At 40.7% G+C, this 18,091-nt stretch overlaps 1 protein-coding gene across 5 annotated transcripts in view; it reads right to left on the bottom strand.

Annotated features, from left to right (window-relative positions):
- LOC145981563 (uncharacterized) overlaps positions 1 to 18,091 on the bottom strand; it is a 68,948-nt gene that overhangs the window by 23,124 nt on the left and 27,733 nt on the right. For all 5 annotated transcript variants that reach the window (XM_083114908.1, XM_083114906.1, XM_083114907.1 and 2 more), the window contains 3 exons: positions 15,604 to 15,866; positions 10,608 to 14,185; positions 9,974 to 10,081 (listed from right to left, as the gene is read on the bottom strand). In XM_083114908.1, coding sequence (XP_082971034.1) covers positions 9,974 to 10,081; positions 10,608 to 14,185; positions 15,604 to 15,866 — 3,949 coding nt within the window. The remainder of the gene's footprint in view (positions 1 to 9,973; positions 10,082 to 10,607; positions 14,186 to 15,603; positions 15,867 to 18,091) is intronic.

Below are 18,091 nucleotides of genomic sequence, written 5' to 3'. Positions count from 1 at the left end.
GAGTGAAGAGTGAATGATTAAGAAATACAATTTGTAATTTATCAGTCTCCTTATCCATTCTCGGTATTATATGTTGATATTTCCACTCAAGTTTGTAACCCTCTGCTTGAAAGAACCATGAGTGCGGACTCATTTTTCAATGCATAAAGCTACTTCTCTCTTCTCTGTAAAGCAAAGAACTTAACTCTTTCATATAAGTGAAACAATTGAATCAAACAAAATAAAGTGTCATATTTCCTTACTTTATCAATGGGATTTCTGCTTCAGTACAGTATATCCAAGTGAAGTACTGTGAAATTAACAACATGCAGTTATACCTTTAATGCTGACGAAAAGGGTATGTAGGTATTAGAAATTTAACGCAAGAAATTTATAGAATTGCATTGTATAGGTACCTGATTTAGCTAACCACACATTAAAACAGGAACACTCTAATAATAAAAGCTTCTGAAAGTTCATATACGAGGGGCCTCCTGAAAAAAAACTCCAATGGTGCCTATACGGAACAATAGTGGTCGGAGAGTGACACACAAACATGCAGGCAGGAAGAAGTGGCATGTAGCTGTAATCTGGTACAGTTGTAATGCAGATGTTTTAGGACAGTTCTAGGTTAAAGATTGCAGCTATCATACAGTATCCCACAGACTGCGATGTAGCCTACATTGCACGCTCAGAATTTGGCACAGAGCCACCAGCAATTGTGTGAGGTGTGCAGACCGGATGTCGTGAATGACAGTATGGTCAGACGATGGTGCAGACAATTCACGGAAGGCCAATCGAATGTGCACAACCCCATAGAGCACAACACAGGCCCTTTGCATCACTTCATCTGAGAGATCTTGGACCACTCCCTGTACAGCCCTGCCCTTTAATGTACTGGCTTTCATCTCCTGGTTTAACTGAATAGGTTTCAGGCAGGGCAAGGATTTGACAGCTACACTGCGGTAGAGATAGTTCCAGTTGTTTGTTTGTCAGACACATATACCATGGGCATACAAAATTTAGTGCCATGCTACGACAAATGCGAGAACAACGGTGGTGATTATGCCGAAAATTAAGTTAGGACTCACTGTTACTAATGCAATAAATTACTACTGATATTATTGTTTTATTTATGCCTAATTGGTAGGGACCTTAATATTTTGTTATTTTTTTTAAATTGGTGTATTTTCTTATTTTTTATTTTTTACTATACAGTGTTATTTTTCCCAAAATTCACATTTTCATTTTAGCGCATTTTCTGGCAAATAGCTGAAATTATACCTTCATGGTGTTTTTAAACTACTGTTTCAAATTGTAAGTCACATGGCTTACGCCTCTTCGTGAGAGTTTGATATCTTGAAAGTTATTTTCCATACCCCTTTTTTTTTATTTTAAGGTAAGGATTTTAGATAATGGAATTTTCTCCGTATATACTGAAGGGTGCATAATGACCATAAGTGGCGACGCACCAAAAAATTAAAATCAATCAATCTCACGTGACAGATACCGATATATTATAGCACCAAAAATTGGCATTATCTTTTTTGACTTGTTAGTGTTACGTTTCCCAAAATTCGCGTTTTTGTTTTAGAACATTTATCTGCCAAACATACCGAAACTTAATACTTCATTGTGCTTTTAAACTATTATTTTAAATTGTAGGTCACATGGTCTACGTATTTTCGTGACAGTTTGATATGTTGGAACAGATTTTTGAGGAAGTAAAAGTAAAGTGCTCCCCTGCACTTTTCCATGAAGGTGTATAGGGGTGTGGAGTTAGGGTCCCACACTTTCTTGATCACGGCTGAAGGTGGGGGTGATGTGATCAGCACCATGCTCCTGGCTACCTTTATCCCTCAAAGTTTCCTCAAGGTACCAGCTTCGTATGATGCTGGGCGGTCACCGGAGCAGTTTGAATAGGTGGAAAACATCCCGGTTCTCCACCGCAGGGGATCGACCCCGGGTCTCTCGCATAGTAGTCAGACGCCCTAACGACTGAGCTCCATTATTACTGCCTCGACAAATGCCGATGGTGCGCACTTAGCTTGGTAATTCAAAACATATCTTGTGTGACACATACGAAGATGTGGCTCCCGTGTGACGGTAGATATGCACTCGATCTCCTGTTAGAACCCTGCCACTTTGCTCTGTGATGCAAATGGTTTTGATCGTGGGAAATACATGACTTAATGTGTCTGTCGGAATTATTCCATGTTCGTATAACTCTACAATTTACTCTTGAGTAAAATGTTGGAAAACTTGCATGTTCTATGTACACAAACATGGCCTAGAAAAGACAAGAATGTTGGATTTCATGGAATTTTTCGTTTTTTAGGACATTTCTTTAAAAAAAATCGTTAAAAATGCCAACAATTCGCATTTTATGCCAAATTCGCATTATTTCGATATTTCAAATGGGCGAAAAATGTGTCCAAACATCACTGCACATTCCTAAACATAACTTCGCAGCAATTACCATTTTTCATGGTTTTGGCGTTTGCGAAAAATCAATGTCCCTACTAATTGGAAATTACTTTCTGGCCACCCCTCATATAAATAGTAGATGGAAAGTGAAAATTTAGCAGGGCTGGCAGAGAAAATTCAATCCTTGAAGAAAGTGATTTGCTTTTATGATTGAATGAATCTAGTAAATATATTAAAATATTTACGTATTTATTATTAGTATCTTGTTTCATAATATTGGACATTAACGTTACCCTGTGAGAGATTAATGACCATCTCTCACGAGTTTAAACAGACAGGACAGAGAGTGGCGTTAATTTCAATGCAATACTAGTGTTACAGTAAATTTGAGGTTGGGAGCATGCTCTTGCCAATTTTTATAACGTTCACCATTGCAGATTTATGTTTAACTTTTTCGTGATAGTATTCAATATATATCCCGTTTGGTTGAATTCTTCTTGATATCTAAGAATAGTGCATGTCATTGTAAACGTATGTTAACTTGTGCGAAACCAGTAATACATCAGGATGATGAAAGAAGACCTTCATAAGCACTGCTACATTAAATAAGGTGAAGTGAGCCAGAAGAGTAATAAAATTCCAGCCGCATATTTGCAGTATAAAGCTCTTCTTGTTTATGCATTCGATTTTTGTTGGATGTTGCAGTCCATGCAATTTCTGTCGCATGTTGTAGTGAGATACCTTGTCAGGTGGCGATATTCAACAAAAATCGTATGTATCAATGGAACCTATTTGTTTCCATGTTCCTTCAGTTTGTCCAACAAAATGCCTTACTACGTGACAAGTCCCCTTACTACTCCCATATGGACAAGAAAAAATATAATTCAATGCATTTTCCACGTAATATTTAGAGGCTTAACCTTTACTACCCCAATAATACCATATGGTATCATCCGAGTAACGTCGTACTGGCCTGATGATAGATACCATATGGTATAATTGTGCTGATTACGAAATGAATGTGCTTTTTGGAGGTTCATACTCTTATGTTTGGGTGGAAACTCTGACACAGGTCTGGAGCAAGCCTGGGAAATTCATATTGATGACCAACCTCCCCCTTCTCCCCCCCCCTCCGCAACATATCCATTCCACATTTCCGAACAGAGTTTCACATTTTGGCTCATTATTCAATTTGTATGGCACCCAGGAACATGAAATATGTTTCAATCTCTTTGGAAACGTCCATTCTTTGAAGAGAATACTAAGATTTGCGCCTTCTCCCTAAAATAGCGGGAGAAGAGGGGGCAAACTTCAGATATTTATGTTTTTTCCATTGAAATTCGGTGGTCGCGCCCTCAAACCCCATTCCTCCGTTCGACAGTCTGAATTGTACACAGTTGCATGCTCTGATGTTTTATCTGTAAAACAAAACTTATCCGAAGTAGATTGCTCCCATAGTGTCCGAGTTATAACAATTCTCCTCCAAAAATGCAAATTACGTATTTTTCGTAAAAAAAAAATATCACATTTTGGCTTATTATTCAACTTGTATAGCACCGAAGAACCTGAAACATGTTTCATTCTCTTGAGAAATGTCAATTCTTTAAAAAGAATACTAAACTTCACGCCTTAGTCCCAAGTAGCGGGAGAAGAGGGGGCAAACTCCAGATTTTTATAGTTTTCCATTAAAATTCGGGGGTCGCGCCCCACAACCCCCCCTTCCTCAGTTCGGCGTTCTGAATTGTACACGGTTGCATACTCTGATGTTTTAGCTGCAAAACAAAACTTTTACCGAAGTAGATTGCTCCCATAGTGCCCGAGTTATAACAATTTTCTGAGCAATATGCAAATTACCTATTTTTTGTAAAAAACAGTGTTTCACATTTTGGCTTATGGCACCCAAGAAGATGAAACATGTTTCATTCTCTTTGGAAACGTCCATTCTTTGAAGAGAATACTAAGGTTTGCGCCTCATCCCCAAAATAGTGGGAGAAGAGGGGGCAAACTTCAGATTTTTATGTTTTTTTCCATTGAAATTCGGGGTCGGGCTCCCCCAAACCCCCCTTCCTCGGTCAGGCGTTGTGCATCGTACACGGTTGTATGCTGTGATGTTCTATCTGAAAAACAAAACTTATCTAAAGTAGATTGCTCCCATAGTGCCCGAGTTATAACAATTTACCTCCAAAAATGCAAATTACATATTTTTCGTAAAAAAAATCACATTTTGGCTTATTATTCAACTTCTATGGCACCCAAGAACACGAAACATGTTATGTTCTCTTGAGAAATGTCCATTCTTTGAAAAGAATAATAAAGTTCGCGCCCTCTACCCAAAATAGCAGGGAAAGTAGGGGCTAACTCCATTTTTTTGTTTTTTTCATTGAAATTCGGGGGTCGTGCCCCCAGCCCCCCTTCCTCTGTTCGGCGAACTGAATTGTACACTGTTGCATGCTCTTGTGTTTTATCTTAAAAACAAAACTTATCTGAAGTAGATTGCTCCTATAGTGTCCGAGTTATAACAATTTTCCTCCAAACATGCAAGTTACATATTTTTCGTAAAAAAAATATTACATTTTGGCTTATTATTCTACTTGTATGGCACCCAAGAACATGAAACATGTTTCATTCCCTTGAGAAATGTCCATTCCTTGAAAAGAATACTAAAGTTCGCGCCTTCTTCCCAAAATAGTAGGAGAAGAGGGGGCAAACTTCAGATTTTTGTTTTCTTTATTGAAATTCGGGGGTCGCGCCCCCCAAACCCCCTTCCTCGGTCCGGCGTTCTGAATTGTACACGGTTGCATGCTCTGATGTTTTAGCTGCAAAACAAAACTTTTACCGAAGTAGATTGCTCCCATAGTGCCCGAGTTATAACAATTTACCTCCAAAAATGCAAATTACATATTTTTCGTAAAAAAAAAATAATAATCACATTTTGACTTATTATTCTACTTGTATGGCACCCAAGAACATGAAACATGTTTCAATCTCTTGAGAAATGTCCAATCTTTGAAACTAATTTTAAAGTTTGCGCCTTCTCCCCAAAATAGTGGGAGAAGAGGGGGCAAACTTCAGATTTTTGTTTTCTCTATTGAAATTCGGGGGTCGAGCCCCCCAACCCCCTTCCTCAGTCCGGCGTTCTGAATTGTACACGGTTGCATGCGCTTATGTTTTAGCTGCAAAACAAAACTTATCTGAAGTAGATTGCTCCCATAGTGCCAGAGTTATAACAATTTTCTGTTCCCGTGCAGAGTTCCATAACGATATCTTTAAATAAAAAAATTTAAAAAGTCAATGAAGACGAAATTCCCTGACATTTCCCTGACTTTTTTTGACACCTCAAATTCCCTGACTTTTCCCGGTTTTCCAGGTTTTCCAGGTCTGTCGCCACCCTGAGGATGCGTGTTGTGAGAAGGAAAATAGAACATGAAAAAGTTTTCACAAAAGAGAATTTAAAATAATGTTACTTTGTTTCAATTGTGCACAGTCGTTGCTTTTCCAGGAAATTCTTACAATTCTAGTTCATGAGAAACCCGTTTGCACCAAGACCAATAGAAAGGAAAACAATCTCGAGCTTATTGCAAGCGAAACTCGAAGAATCTTGACACCAGTCAGACTGGTGCCAGCAAAAGTCGGGAGATAATCGGGCAGAATGAATGTTGGATTTTATACGGGTTTACTGGAGCATTGTCTGTTACAAGATTAACTGGTAAGATTAGATCTCTCGGGAGAAACAACACAACCTCTCTAGGTACCAGACAAAAAAAATAAAGACAGGGCTGTAATTTTCGTTCTGGTTCGGCTGTGTAAAATACATCGTAAAAAAAGTCACTTTTCTTTGCTTCAACAAACTTCATTCACCCTCCTTCCCCATTCAAAGGAGCAGTCCAAACTCCTTCCTTGACTTGCATTGTAATCCAGTGTGAAAAAGGAAACGCGCAACTTGCGATCTGTTTTCACCCAATGCGTATTCTAGGACACGTCATTCAACAGCCTGGCAGTTCATTCGGGTTTGGAATTGAATTTCACTTTAAACTGTATATTTAGTCCCGATTAGCCCATCAGCATAAAATGAACTGAAAACAAGCTTTATGAAACTGAGCATTTTCACATATCAAAATGGTAGATCCTTATTTACTCACGTTAATCGACGATTTAATGTTGGATTTAGGAGCATTCTCGATGTCAAACACCCACCCCTCCAAACGTTTTCCCCTTGAATAATGTCTTTTTAATCGGTCTCAGCGACCATTCCTACATTGAACACACTTTTTTTTTTTCCTCTCCACATGAATGGTTCTGAAGAAAAGCGGACGCAAATTAAATTTACAGATTTGCTTATCAGAAGGCGCAGAACATGAAGTTATTTTAACTCTTGTTTTCCTTTCTGGAGATCGAATCGTCAAATCAAAACAGCTTTGCAAGATTCAAAACAATATTTTTTCCCCTTCGTGCTGGATGAGTCATCGCTGGTATCGGCAAGCAAGAGCTTTGCAGACGCTAGACAAGACACTGGCGCCAGCTACATCGTAAAAACAAGGAGACCCGGCTAGAAGTTCGAGCAACAGGTGGCAGAAGGGAAAAATCCCAGCATTTTAAAGATAACGCAACTGTCGAAGACGGAACTTTTAACAGCAGTGTAAATAAGAAAGAAATGGCCCTTGCTTTACGTTTTACCATGCAACAGACAATAATATGGGCAATATTTCCTATGCAGACAACAGCATTAAAAATATATATATATATATTACCTGCTGCAATTATCAACATTGCCATGCACACCAGTGGCGGAGAATGAGCTGGGGAAAGGGGGAGGTTCACTTTTTTTTACTTGTTCTATGGTTTCTGTTAGTTTTCAAGAATATATCCAGAACTGGTTGCCCCATTTTAGACGTCAAAGGAAGAGGGGTGGGTCCTTTTCCACCCTCGCCTGTAATCAGCCCGCATCAGCAAGAAAATCGTGGCTGAAACAATCTGCATCGCACCCCTCCCCCCTACGTTTGCTGACAGGAAAAGAGGGAGAAGTCAGTAAGCCAACGGAATACTTTTTTGGCAGACATTACGACATCGACACACTTAGGAAAACGTATGAAGTGGGAAACGGGAGTTATGATGAACGTAAGATCGAAGTAAACTTTTGTGGAAACCTGGATGACAATGCATTAAGCGGGTTGACGATCTATAGTTCACCTTTGTGGTTTTGATTATCTCTATAACAGTTTCGCGTTTTTATGAAGTGTTGCAGGGAACAAAGAACACGTTTTGAATGAAAGCCGGTAACGGAAGTTGTCGGCTACAAGGCTCACTCACGGTAACCTACTGAACTCTAGGTCAGAGCTGGACAGATGGGCCAGACTTCCAGGTGCCACGCATCTGTATTTTCGAACATTCCTGCGATCTTATCTCTCAAGGTGGTGTATTTATCGATGAAAGAGTTTGACCTGCCATACACATTGGCAAAGACTGCAAGTCCAGCCCCCCCCCCCCCCCCCCCAAGTTTTCAGCAGCTCTTAGGACAAGGTAACAAGTCAAGTCGATTTCAAATAACATCCAAGCACATTCGATCTTGTCTTCTCCCGTATCCAAGAGCAAGCGTGTCAAAACAAGCCTGGCGCATTGGTTATAGCTCTTTTCAGTTGTTACGGCGTGCGCTCTAGAAGCTGGCAGGGGAAGTGGAGAGCGGGGAAACGACCTATCCAGAGCAACGAGACAGGCCGGTTAGAGAGAGAGACTGCAGCGTTGCCAGAGTAGCGGGAAAGGCGAGTTGAAATCGAAAGAACCATGAAATACAGACGTCCCATTGTTCACGTATGGCCTGAGAATGCATATTATCCCCATCTTGTGGTCAGTAGAATACCGATAAGTGTACGATATCGAGTGTATACGTTGTAGGTATTCTTCCCAACTGCACCGAATGGTAACTAGCATTGTCCATTACAATCACTGCGTCTTTGATGTTCCTTTCAAGCGTATCTAAAAACTGCAAAACCACTGAAAACTAATTTACATTCCTGTAGAAAACCAGTGTGACTGGAACCTACGTGACAAACAATATTGCGCCCACCTTTACCCACGGGCACTTTTAAACCCCCTGTACCCTCTTTATTTTGCCAGATTTTCGTTGGAGCGTAATTCTTATGTATGTACGTTTCATCTAAATGAAATACCTATATAGGGCAAAGGTTCCTTATCTTTTAGAAGATGCATTTTTAGCAAAAACGTTACTCTGGCTGTAACTATATCAGCTCTCTCCATCAGAAATCGTCTACCGTCATTGCTCTTTTTGTACTTGAACCCCATATACTTCAGTATCCTCCACAACGACGAAACTGCCCACTGAAGCTTATTTGTGTTTGCAAATCAACGCGTAACTTGTTCAGTGTTGGATATCCACCCTTTACATAATACCCGAGGATAATTCTTCTTATTATATCTTTATCGCAACCGTCGATAGCCTTTGCGATACTGTTCCTTTTGATTCGTTTGCGCGGTGATTCAAATGACCTGGAACCCGACGCCTCAAGACTGTCTTTGCCTTCCCTAACAATACGCTGCACAGTTCGCGTCACTCCACAAGCTTCCGACACTCTCTGTTGCACTTTGTGCACACTTACCAAGGGACCACTGTTTTCTGCTTCCTTTTGAAAATATCCATGAACCCTATTGATTATTTTCCTGCATTGGCTACAAACTACCTCTCTCCTGTTCGCCATCGTACGATACTTACTGCGTTAATAAGCACAAAGCTCCCTATGGAACAACGAGAGTACAAATAAACGTCACATCACATGCCACATACACGTTTATCGAAGAAACAATGCAGTTAGGCAATACACGATGCGACAACAATTACTCCCACGTATGTTATTCCTACATTCCGCTCATAACAAACAGGAATCAACACTGGGGCAAAACACCATCAGCAACGCGGTGAATTGGCAACACAGCAACGTGCAGAACGAAGTTAGCGCTGCAGCTTCCTCCCGCAACTGCGTAACTCTCGGCTCCACCGCTAGGTGGTGTGTTCTCTGGTTGGTCAGCGGCATGTTCCCCGCTCCCCACTTCCCCTGCCAGCTTCTAGAGCGCACGACGTAAGAACTGAAAAGAGCTATAGCAGCCGTCGGGTGCGGGGTAACATTCATGCGCTTGAGGGAGGGGAGGGCAGAGGTCAAATGCTATTGGATATCACTCAAGCATAGTGTGGTGGTGTCTATTTTTAGTTCAGACCCAATTGTGAGAGGTAGAGCGCTCCTAAAGGGAATGAATGGAGGAAAAAACAATGCATTTTTCGGGCGATTTCCTTCAATTTTTCAACTTTTTCTAAATTTTTCACGGTTCCCGGGAAAAGGGTCGTTACTTCGAGAGGGTCGTAGAATCGAGAGTTCACTGTATTTATTAAGGAGTTCAATGAACCATTCAAGTTCTTCAAGGACCATTCTAATTTTATATCGGATCGGTAGAATATTGGTTATCGGTATCGGTAAATTTTATATCGTTACTTTATCAGTATTGGCCTGTCCCTAGAATATATAATAGAGTATAAAAAATGTAAGGTATGTCAGAAACTTACCTTTGTGGATAAGGTGACTTGCTGGCTTTTGCCTTTGAGCGAGGTGTTTCAGCTTTCCTACGAGACTTTGAAGCATGTGTATTGGGAGTCCCAACATCCACTGATTGCCTAAAAACATGATTTTTATTAATTCACTACCCTAACTTTGCAGTAGAGCTTACCTTACAAGTTAAAACCACAAAAATGCTGATGTTCAGCCTTGAAACCAAATGTACTCTGTAATGAACAAATTATTACCACTCTGCCAAAAGTGTTTAGAGCCCTTACTTGAACTGGTAAAGAAACAATTGAGTTAAATAAAGTTACAGTGTATTTTATACACCTAAATATGAAAACAAGGATGCAACAAAGCTCATTGTACAATAACCTTCAGACACAATATTACCAACTTTACTAAATTATGGGACACGTTTAAAACATGTAATTTAAATGAAAGAGCAGCAGGAAATTAATATACTGAAAGGAAGTACTTGTTTATCCATGAACTTCTCTTATTGTTCTATTAATTCTAGTGACCATTGCAAACACTCTCTTGGAAACTTGTACTATTGCTTGGAATGCTTCAGTTGCATATATGTAATCAAAGTATTAATCTAAATAAATTACTCATTAATAAACTAATCACACTACTTACCTCTTGGATGCAGGAGACTGTACTTTCTGCCCTCTCCTAGCTCGCTTTGGAGGTGACGGCAAACTTAAACTTTCCACAGAACTTCTGCCAGAATCTCCCTTTCTTTTAGCCGGAGTTCTCGCCTTGCTTTGCACTGTTTTTGTGGGTGATGCTTTAACAGCTTTTGTCTTACCACGCGTTTTTCTTGGCGAGGGGGTGGCTTTCGGAGACTGTTCTTGCTTTGCAGCAGGAGAAGGTGCACCTTTACGAGATTTCTTTGCAGCCAAGGGAGAACCTTTTCTCTTGGGTGGGCTTGCAGGGGTTGACACTTGTTTTCCACCCCTTCCTCTTCTCTGTGGTGGTGGACTTCTTGCGGCAGGAGAACTGCTACCTTTCCTCTTGGTCGCTCTGGTGCCTCGTGTCTTGACGGGAGAGATAGCAGGGCTTTCTGCGGTGGCTGATCCGACAGACACCTTCGCACGAGCACCTCCTCTTCTGGATCTACTTGCCGGAGGGCTTTTTGATGGAATTCTCTTCTCCGATGCTTTTCCTTTCCGCGTGGCAGGCCTTGCACGGACTGGGCTTCTTGGGGAAGCACTCGCTGTAGGGCTTGGGGCTCTCTGCGGTGAGGCAGACTTCTTCCTGGTTGCTTTCCCACGTGTTTTTAGAGGGGATACCTTAACCCTTGAGAGGACGAGAACAAGACTCCTCTCTGGACTCTTTGATGGTGTTGAAGACCCAGATTTCCTTTTCCCCTGTGCACTTGCAGGTGTTGAGCTTTCTTTCGCTGGAACATTAACACTTGTCCTTGAAGGAGTTTTAGATGTTCTAACTGGACTCTTTGGCATGGGTAGAACAGGAGATTTACTGTATCTTCCTGGGGATTTGCTCTCTTTACGTGGGCTTTTCAGTGGTGATGGGGACTTAATGGATTTCTCCCCAGCCCTCTTCTGCACAGGAGATTTGCTCTCTTTTCTCACAGGGCTCTTAGATGGAGACCTTGGAGATTGTGATCCCGGTCTGCTCTTTACCTCCATGGGTGATCGATTCTCTTTCCCAGGACTCTTTGATGCTCTTGGAGTTTTAGTTTTACTGTCTTGAGACACTGGAGTCAACGGTGATCTGCGAGGAACTGGAGATGATTTTCTTCCCTTACTTTGTGCAGGAGTTTTATGTTCAGGGCTCTTTGATTTTGTAGGAGAGCTGGATTTCTTCCTTCCACCAGCAGCCTCGAGACTTCTACTCAATCTTTCTGGAGATTTTGGTGGAGATCTGCTCGGAGATTTGGACTGTTTCCTCCCCTTTGGTGTCTTACTCTGTTTCCTTACAGGCGTTCTGCCCTTTGGAGATCCACTGGGACTTCTGGATGCTAACGCAGGGCTTCTCGGACTCGTTGATGGTGACCTGGTGGGAGATTTTGACTGCTTCTTACCCCTGCTTTGTCTCTTTGCACTTGAACTCTGTCTACGAACAGGGCTTGGAGAGGCTTTCCTGCTGCTGCTCTGCAGTTCGCTTTCTTTTGAACGCCATGCTGGTGATTTACTTGGAGATGAGGAGTCTTTTCTTGCTTGCATAGGTGTCTTCGGACTTTTCAGGGGAGACCTAACTGTTCTGGTTTTAGCAGGGCTTGCCAATGGAGATCGTGCACTTGTAGCGACATGTGATTTTCTACTCTGTGGACTTTTTGATGCTTTTCTTGCTGCAGGCGACTTACTCAGTTTCCTTGGACTTGGGCTGCGAGATTTAGATTGCGGTGTTCTAGGCTTGCTTGCAGACTGCACTTGGATAGGTGTCTTTTTGTTGCCACTATCCTCCAACTGTGGACTCTTCAAAGAGGCTCTTATTGGAGTTCTTGATTTCCTATCCTGTGCAGGAGACTTAGTTCCAACTGGACTCCTTGATGGTGATTTGATAGGAGACTTAGATGCTACTCTTTCTGTACTGCGAGCAGGTGTTTCACTCTGTTTCCGTACACTGCTCGAACGAGATCTTGGAGGAGATTTTGAGTCCTTTCTGGGACTTCCAGATGGTGTCCTGATTGGAGATTCTGCTTTCTTGTTCTTTGCTGCAGACACAGGAGTCTTGCTCAGCTTTAACCTTTTTGCATCCACTGGTGATTTGCTAACACCTACAGGGCTTCGTGATAGGGACCTAAAGCCCTTCCGCTTTCTTTCAGGGCTCGTAGGAGACTTTTTGGCTGGAGATGGTGCCTTGGTTGGAGTTTTGCTTTGCCTGGTACTCTTTACGGGCGATCTACTCTTTCTGTTGGATGCAGCTGGCGTCGGACTTTCCTTCTTAGCAGGCACAGGCGAAACTGTCTTCTTTCCTACACTTTCTGGTCTCTTGGGGGACGTTTTCTGTGTCGGAGTTTTCTTAGGGCTTACCAGCCTCACTGGAGACTTAAAGAGCTTTCCACTCCTAGTTGCTGGAGGAGGCTCTGAAGTCGCATTTTCGGATTTGGCCGGAGATCTTAATGGAGAACCAGATGTGCTTCTGGAAGGAGATTTTGTTGGTGTCTTGTTCCCTCTGCCCACAATGGAGCCTGATCGCCGAGATGATCCTCCTTTCGCAGGAGTGTTATCTTGCCTTCCTCTGCCAACAGGCATCTGGGCTCTGTTGGGGGATTTTGATTGTGTTCTTGCAGGTGATTTCACAGGTGATTCAATTCTCCTTATGAGTCCTTCAACCAGAACTTTCACGGAGGACTGAGAACTTCTACGCCCTTTGTTGGGACTCTTGGAAGCTGGCGTTCCCTTGGGTTTTACAGGACTTTTAACCGCTTTAGGAGAAATGGAAGTTTTTACCCCCTTTGGTGATATGCTACCTTTTCCTCTACTGAATCTTCCAGCAGAATCTCTTCTCTGTGGAGTGTTTCCACGTGATCCACCATCAAAGAGTGCTTTAGGAGAAATGGAAGTTTTTTCCCCCTTTGGCGATATGCTACGTTTTCCTCTACTGGATCTTCCAGCAGAATCTCTTCTCTGTGGAGTGTTTCCACGTGATCCACCATCAAAGAGTGCATTAAGATCTTCAACATCCCTGTAATCTGACTTCACATCTACACTGGACTGGAACAATCTTTTCACACCTTCTACTCTTGTGTAATCAGATCTGGGAGATCTCTGTGGGGTCCTCATCATCCGCTTGATCCCAGAAAGAGTTGCCGATACTCGCAGATTCTTCCGTTTAGTGCTTCCACTTTGCAGAGGGGACACAAACACCTCCTTTGGTATGTTAGGAGTTTTCACGCTGCTGAAATCAAAATTGGTAACATTCTCAGGAGTTGAGCTTCCTCGTTTGCTTGAAAATGAGCTGCTCTTCCTGGGTGATGGAGATTTGGACTTTGGAGGAGAAGATTTGGACTTGGCAGCAGAAGACCTTCTGGACACGGATGGAGTTCTGGAAGGAGTTTTAACAAGCTCTGCGATGCCTTCGAGATCATCATCGTTGATGGTAACCTTTCTTGCTGGTGCGCGAAGGAGTGGGGATTTCTTGCCTTTCCGAGTTATGACAGGAGTTTTTTTCTTCTTCTTCCCAATAACGATAGTTTCTGGAGAATTTGCATGGCCTGTTGATGTAATGGGCTTCCTTGGAGCTTCCTGCAAGCAGAAGTTAGACACAGACTAGAGATAATAAATACAATACAACTGAATACAAGTTATTTCTTCTCTACATGTTATTTTTTTTTACAATGTAAGTGCAGTGGAATGCCAATTCTACATTCCCCGATTTAACATTTTTCCGGCTTTTAAGTTTTCACCCAGGTTCCCTGAAAATTGTAAAATCAAGGTTCCACTACATTGATAAGAGTTTGGTTAAATTATATTTCACACAATGAGTGATGTTAAAGATGAGTAGATCCCTACGACCATGTGCTTCAATAGTAGCTGCTCAAGAAGCGATCATATACAGTCAACTCTCAATTCTATGACCTTTCATGCTTCCCAGAATTTCAATTTGGATGGATTGTCATCCACCTTCGCCTCCATACACAAAAACTACATTCAAATTATACACAAGGCTGTTTTCAATGGTTCTCATGGCAAAATTGTTACATTAATTAAATAATTTATTTTAATAGGTATGCATTTTATGCTTCAAATGGCACTCCACTGTTAAAGATGATTTTAAAAAAATTCGAAACATCAGAGTGCAGGAACATGAAACTGTTCATTGACCAGCCTAATATAGCAGGTGGAAAATTACAATTCTTCAAAAACAAAATTAAATAAATTCATCAATAATACAAACTTGCATTGAGGCAAGTAATACATGTCCAGTATTTTATCCAGGAATTCCCAGTGCCCAAAACCTCGTTGGCGAAGCAAATTTGTCAGGAGATAGTAGACAAACGCTGGTAAAAATCAATGACATGTAGTGACCAGAATAAGTGCAACAAATTTACTTTTTTTGCAGTTCTCCTTCAACACGTTCAGATATTATTAGAATATTAAAATCAAGACGACTTAGATGGGCAGGCCGTGTGTTACAAATGGGAGGGGGAAGAAGATTTACATGATTCTTGTGGGGAAACCTGATGGTAAGAGACCTGTAGGAAGGCCAAAACGAAGATGGAGATATAACGTTGAGATGGACCTAAACGAAATAGGTAAGGATAGAAAGATTGGATTGATCTTGCCCAGGATAGGGAAAGATTGAAAGCTTGTGTTGCTGCAGCCATGAACATTTGGGTTTAATCAAGGCTAGTAGAGAGTTGGTTGTTTTCCTTCAAATTTTTTACCTTTTCCCCAAATTTATCATGGTCCCTGGGAAAAGCATGTTACTCCCAGTATGATTGTATAGAGTACACTGTACTTTCCATTCTTCATATGCATAAAGTTGTCCCTTGCACAATTTCCAATGTAGTGAATTTCACAAGTAAAAAAATTTCCACATCACTCCCCAATAACTGAAACTAATAAATAAGTGATGCATCCTCATATTTGCACATTACTTATATGCACCACACATTCTGTTATTTTCAACTAATATATCAAACACAAAAGAGATCACACACCTGAATCAATTGTCTCCTTCTGTTAACCACAACAATCTTGGCTGCCTTCCTCTGTGTGGCCAGAGCTTTCTTCTTGATTGAAGCTGCAATCGGTTTCTTCCTGGATGACATGGCAGCTCGTTTCTTCACAATCTCGGAGAATAACGGCTTCTTCTTTGCAGATTTCTTTGTGCTCTTTAGAGGCTGACTTACGCTCTTCACAACACTGCTGCTCCTTGGAGATTTTGAATGTATAGACAGAAGAGCTGCCATTTTCTTCTTGTCTATGTTGGAAAACAAAGTTAATTGAAAAGCAGATAAAACAGTCATTCAATAAACAGATTATTGACAACATATAATGCTCATGCGTGGATAAAATTTACTGATCTGACTTGTTATAAAATTCCACATTTCCATGAAGAACCTGAATGGTTTGTTTCCCTCTCTAATTAATGAATATAACTGTTTTGCAATAGGTCTTGCCTTAGAAAATTAGTCATAACTGTTTAAAGCAACAATTTACATTTTCTGGAAAACCAAGTGGGGGAAAAAGCAGGATGGGCCAACTCTAGTTGCAACACTATACTACGCGATGATCTGTAACTTTGAACAATATGATCACAAGGAGATCTCAGGGAGAATGTGAGCCTATGGTATCAGACCTTAGTTCTTTCAAACCGGGCACGATCCTTCCAGCCTGGCCACGTGGCTGAAACTCCATTTTTATCCGTTACATGTACTCAACCCTACTTTGCATGTGAACCTGTGTGCATTTATGCTGGTAGTGTGTGGATACTTAACTGTTAGTCTGTATATGCATTAAGTTAGGCTTACCATTGTTACAAAGTAATAGCCAAACCTCTCTCAATAGAAGTTGCAACTAGAAAAGGAATTAAAGGTAAGCTATTCAGAAACAGTAGTTTAACTTCCAAAGTAGAAGGAAACACTGCAAAGTGCATTATTGTATCATGAATTAAGAGACCTGTTAACTTGGGATTTGTTCCATATTACGAGGTGTGGCTAGAAAAAAACCTGATTGATGTTGCTGTCGTCGACAAACGGCAAGCGCGTCAAGGATAAGCTGATTGTTCATGAAACGTCGTAGTATGAAATAATAGATACTCACTACACGTAAGTACAACAGTTTTGTATTTTTGATTAATTTATTGAGAATACTAATTAATCTATGATTTAGTGTGTATTCCACAAATTATAAGTATCAATTTACAAGGATTTTACTTCAAAATATTCAAGAATTACATCAGAATATTAAAATACCTGTTATAGAATCACAAAATCCAGTTGTCGAAAGATTGACACGTAACACATGCATATGTATATGAAAGTAAAAAACTTCTTATGTCACATGCCGGGAACATTGTTAAACACGAAACAAACATGCATATGTAGTTTGTGACTGAAACATGAAATGTGAAACAACACATTCTAATGGCTGAGCCGATACCGATAGTATTCTAGAAAATATGCGAAATTCGAACTTTTTAAAATATTTTACACAGAAAATTGCTTAATTCTGCTGTAATAATGGACACTGGAATGAAGATAACACTGATAACTACATAAATTTGCTATTGGAAAGTAAATGTTTATTTTGAATAATAAGTATATTTTTAAATCAAACTTAGGATTACATTAATCAATTTAACAGAAATCCCATTTCATATACAGGTATTGCACCAAACTCTTGATATTTAATTTCCCATATGCATGTACAGTCATGGACACTTATGGGTTGTAACAATCCCATTAAATTTCAATGGAATAGTTTCAACCCAGAAGTGTCCGTGACTGTACATACAATGGGAAATGTCCATCCTTTTTGTAATTTCCAGGATAATGAGACTAAGAATGTGTTGCATAGGATTTTGAGGAACCTGCAAAAAACTAAAAAGAGAGAAAAGTATTGGTTGGTCGGAATGTGCAAATAAATTTCAAGTGATCCAATGTATCTGTGCAGCTCAGCCATAATGTTTCCACTAAATACAGTGACATGCAGGTCATAGATTTTCAGGGAACAGTGGTAAACAAATATAATGCAGAATAATTATAATCAGGGAGAAAATTATAACATTTTGCTTCCTTGGGGTCCAAAAAGGTAAGAGCAAATGGTGAAATGTGTTTCCAGTGTCCTACCCTAACACCCTCAACCCCTTCCCAACTCATGACTTTTTCCAGGATTTCGAGGGAACCCACAAAATGGTACAATCAAAGCTGTTTCTACACTTGAGCTGTGGCATGGCTTAACCTTACAACCAAAAGTGGAAAAAGTATTACTGTAGTCAATTTTGATAGAGCGGAAAAAAATCACACAACCAAGGAAAGGGGAGGATGCAGAATGTATCAAGTTGGGTTGGTGTTTTAAGTCCACTTTATGCACAGTAAGGCTAATCAGGACTGGACCTACAGTTTAAAATGGAAACCGAACAACTATGTGCCTCCACCGGGTATTGAACCTGGGACCCTTTCATTACACAGTGACAACACTACC

This window comes from Lepisma saccharinum, chromosome 29, assembly GCF_977018435.1.
Source record: "Lepisma saccharinum chromosome 29, izLepSacc3.1, whole genome shotgun sequence".
Lineage (NCBI taxonomy): Eukaryota > Metazoa > Arthropoda > Insecta > Zygentoma > Lepismatidae > Lepisma > Lepisma saccharinum.
Note: the sequence above shows the minus strand (reverse complement) of the source record. Positions and strands in the feature narration are given on the sequence as shown.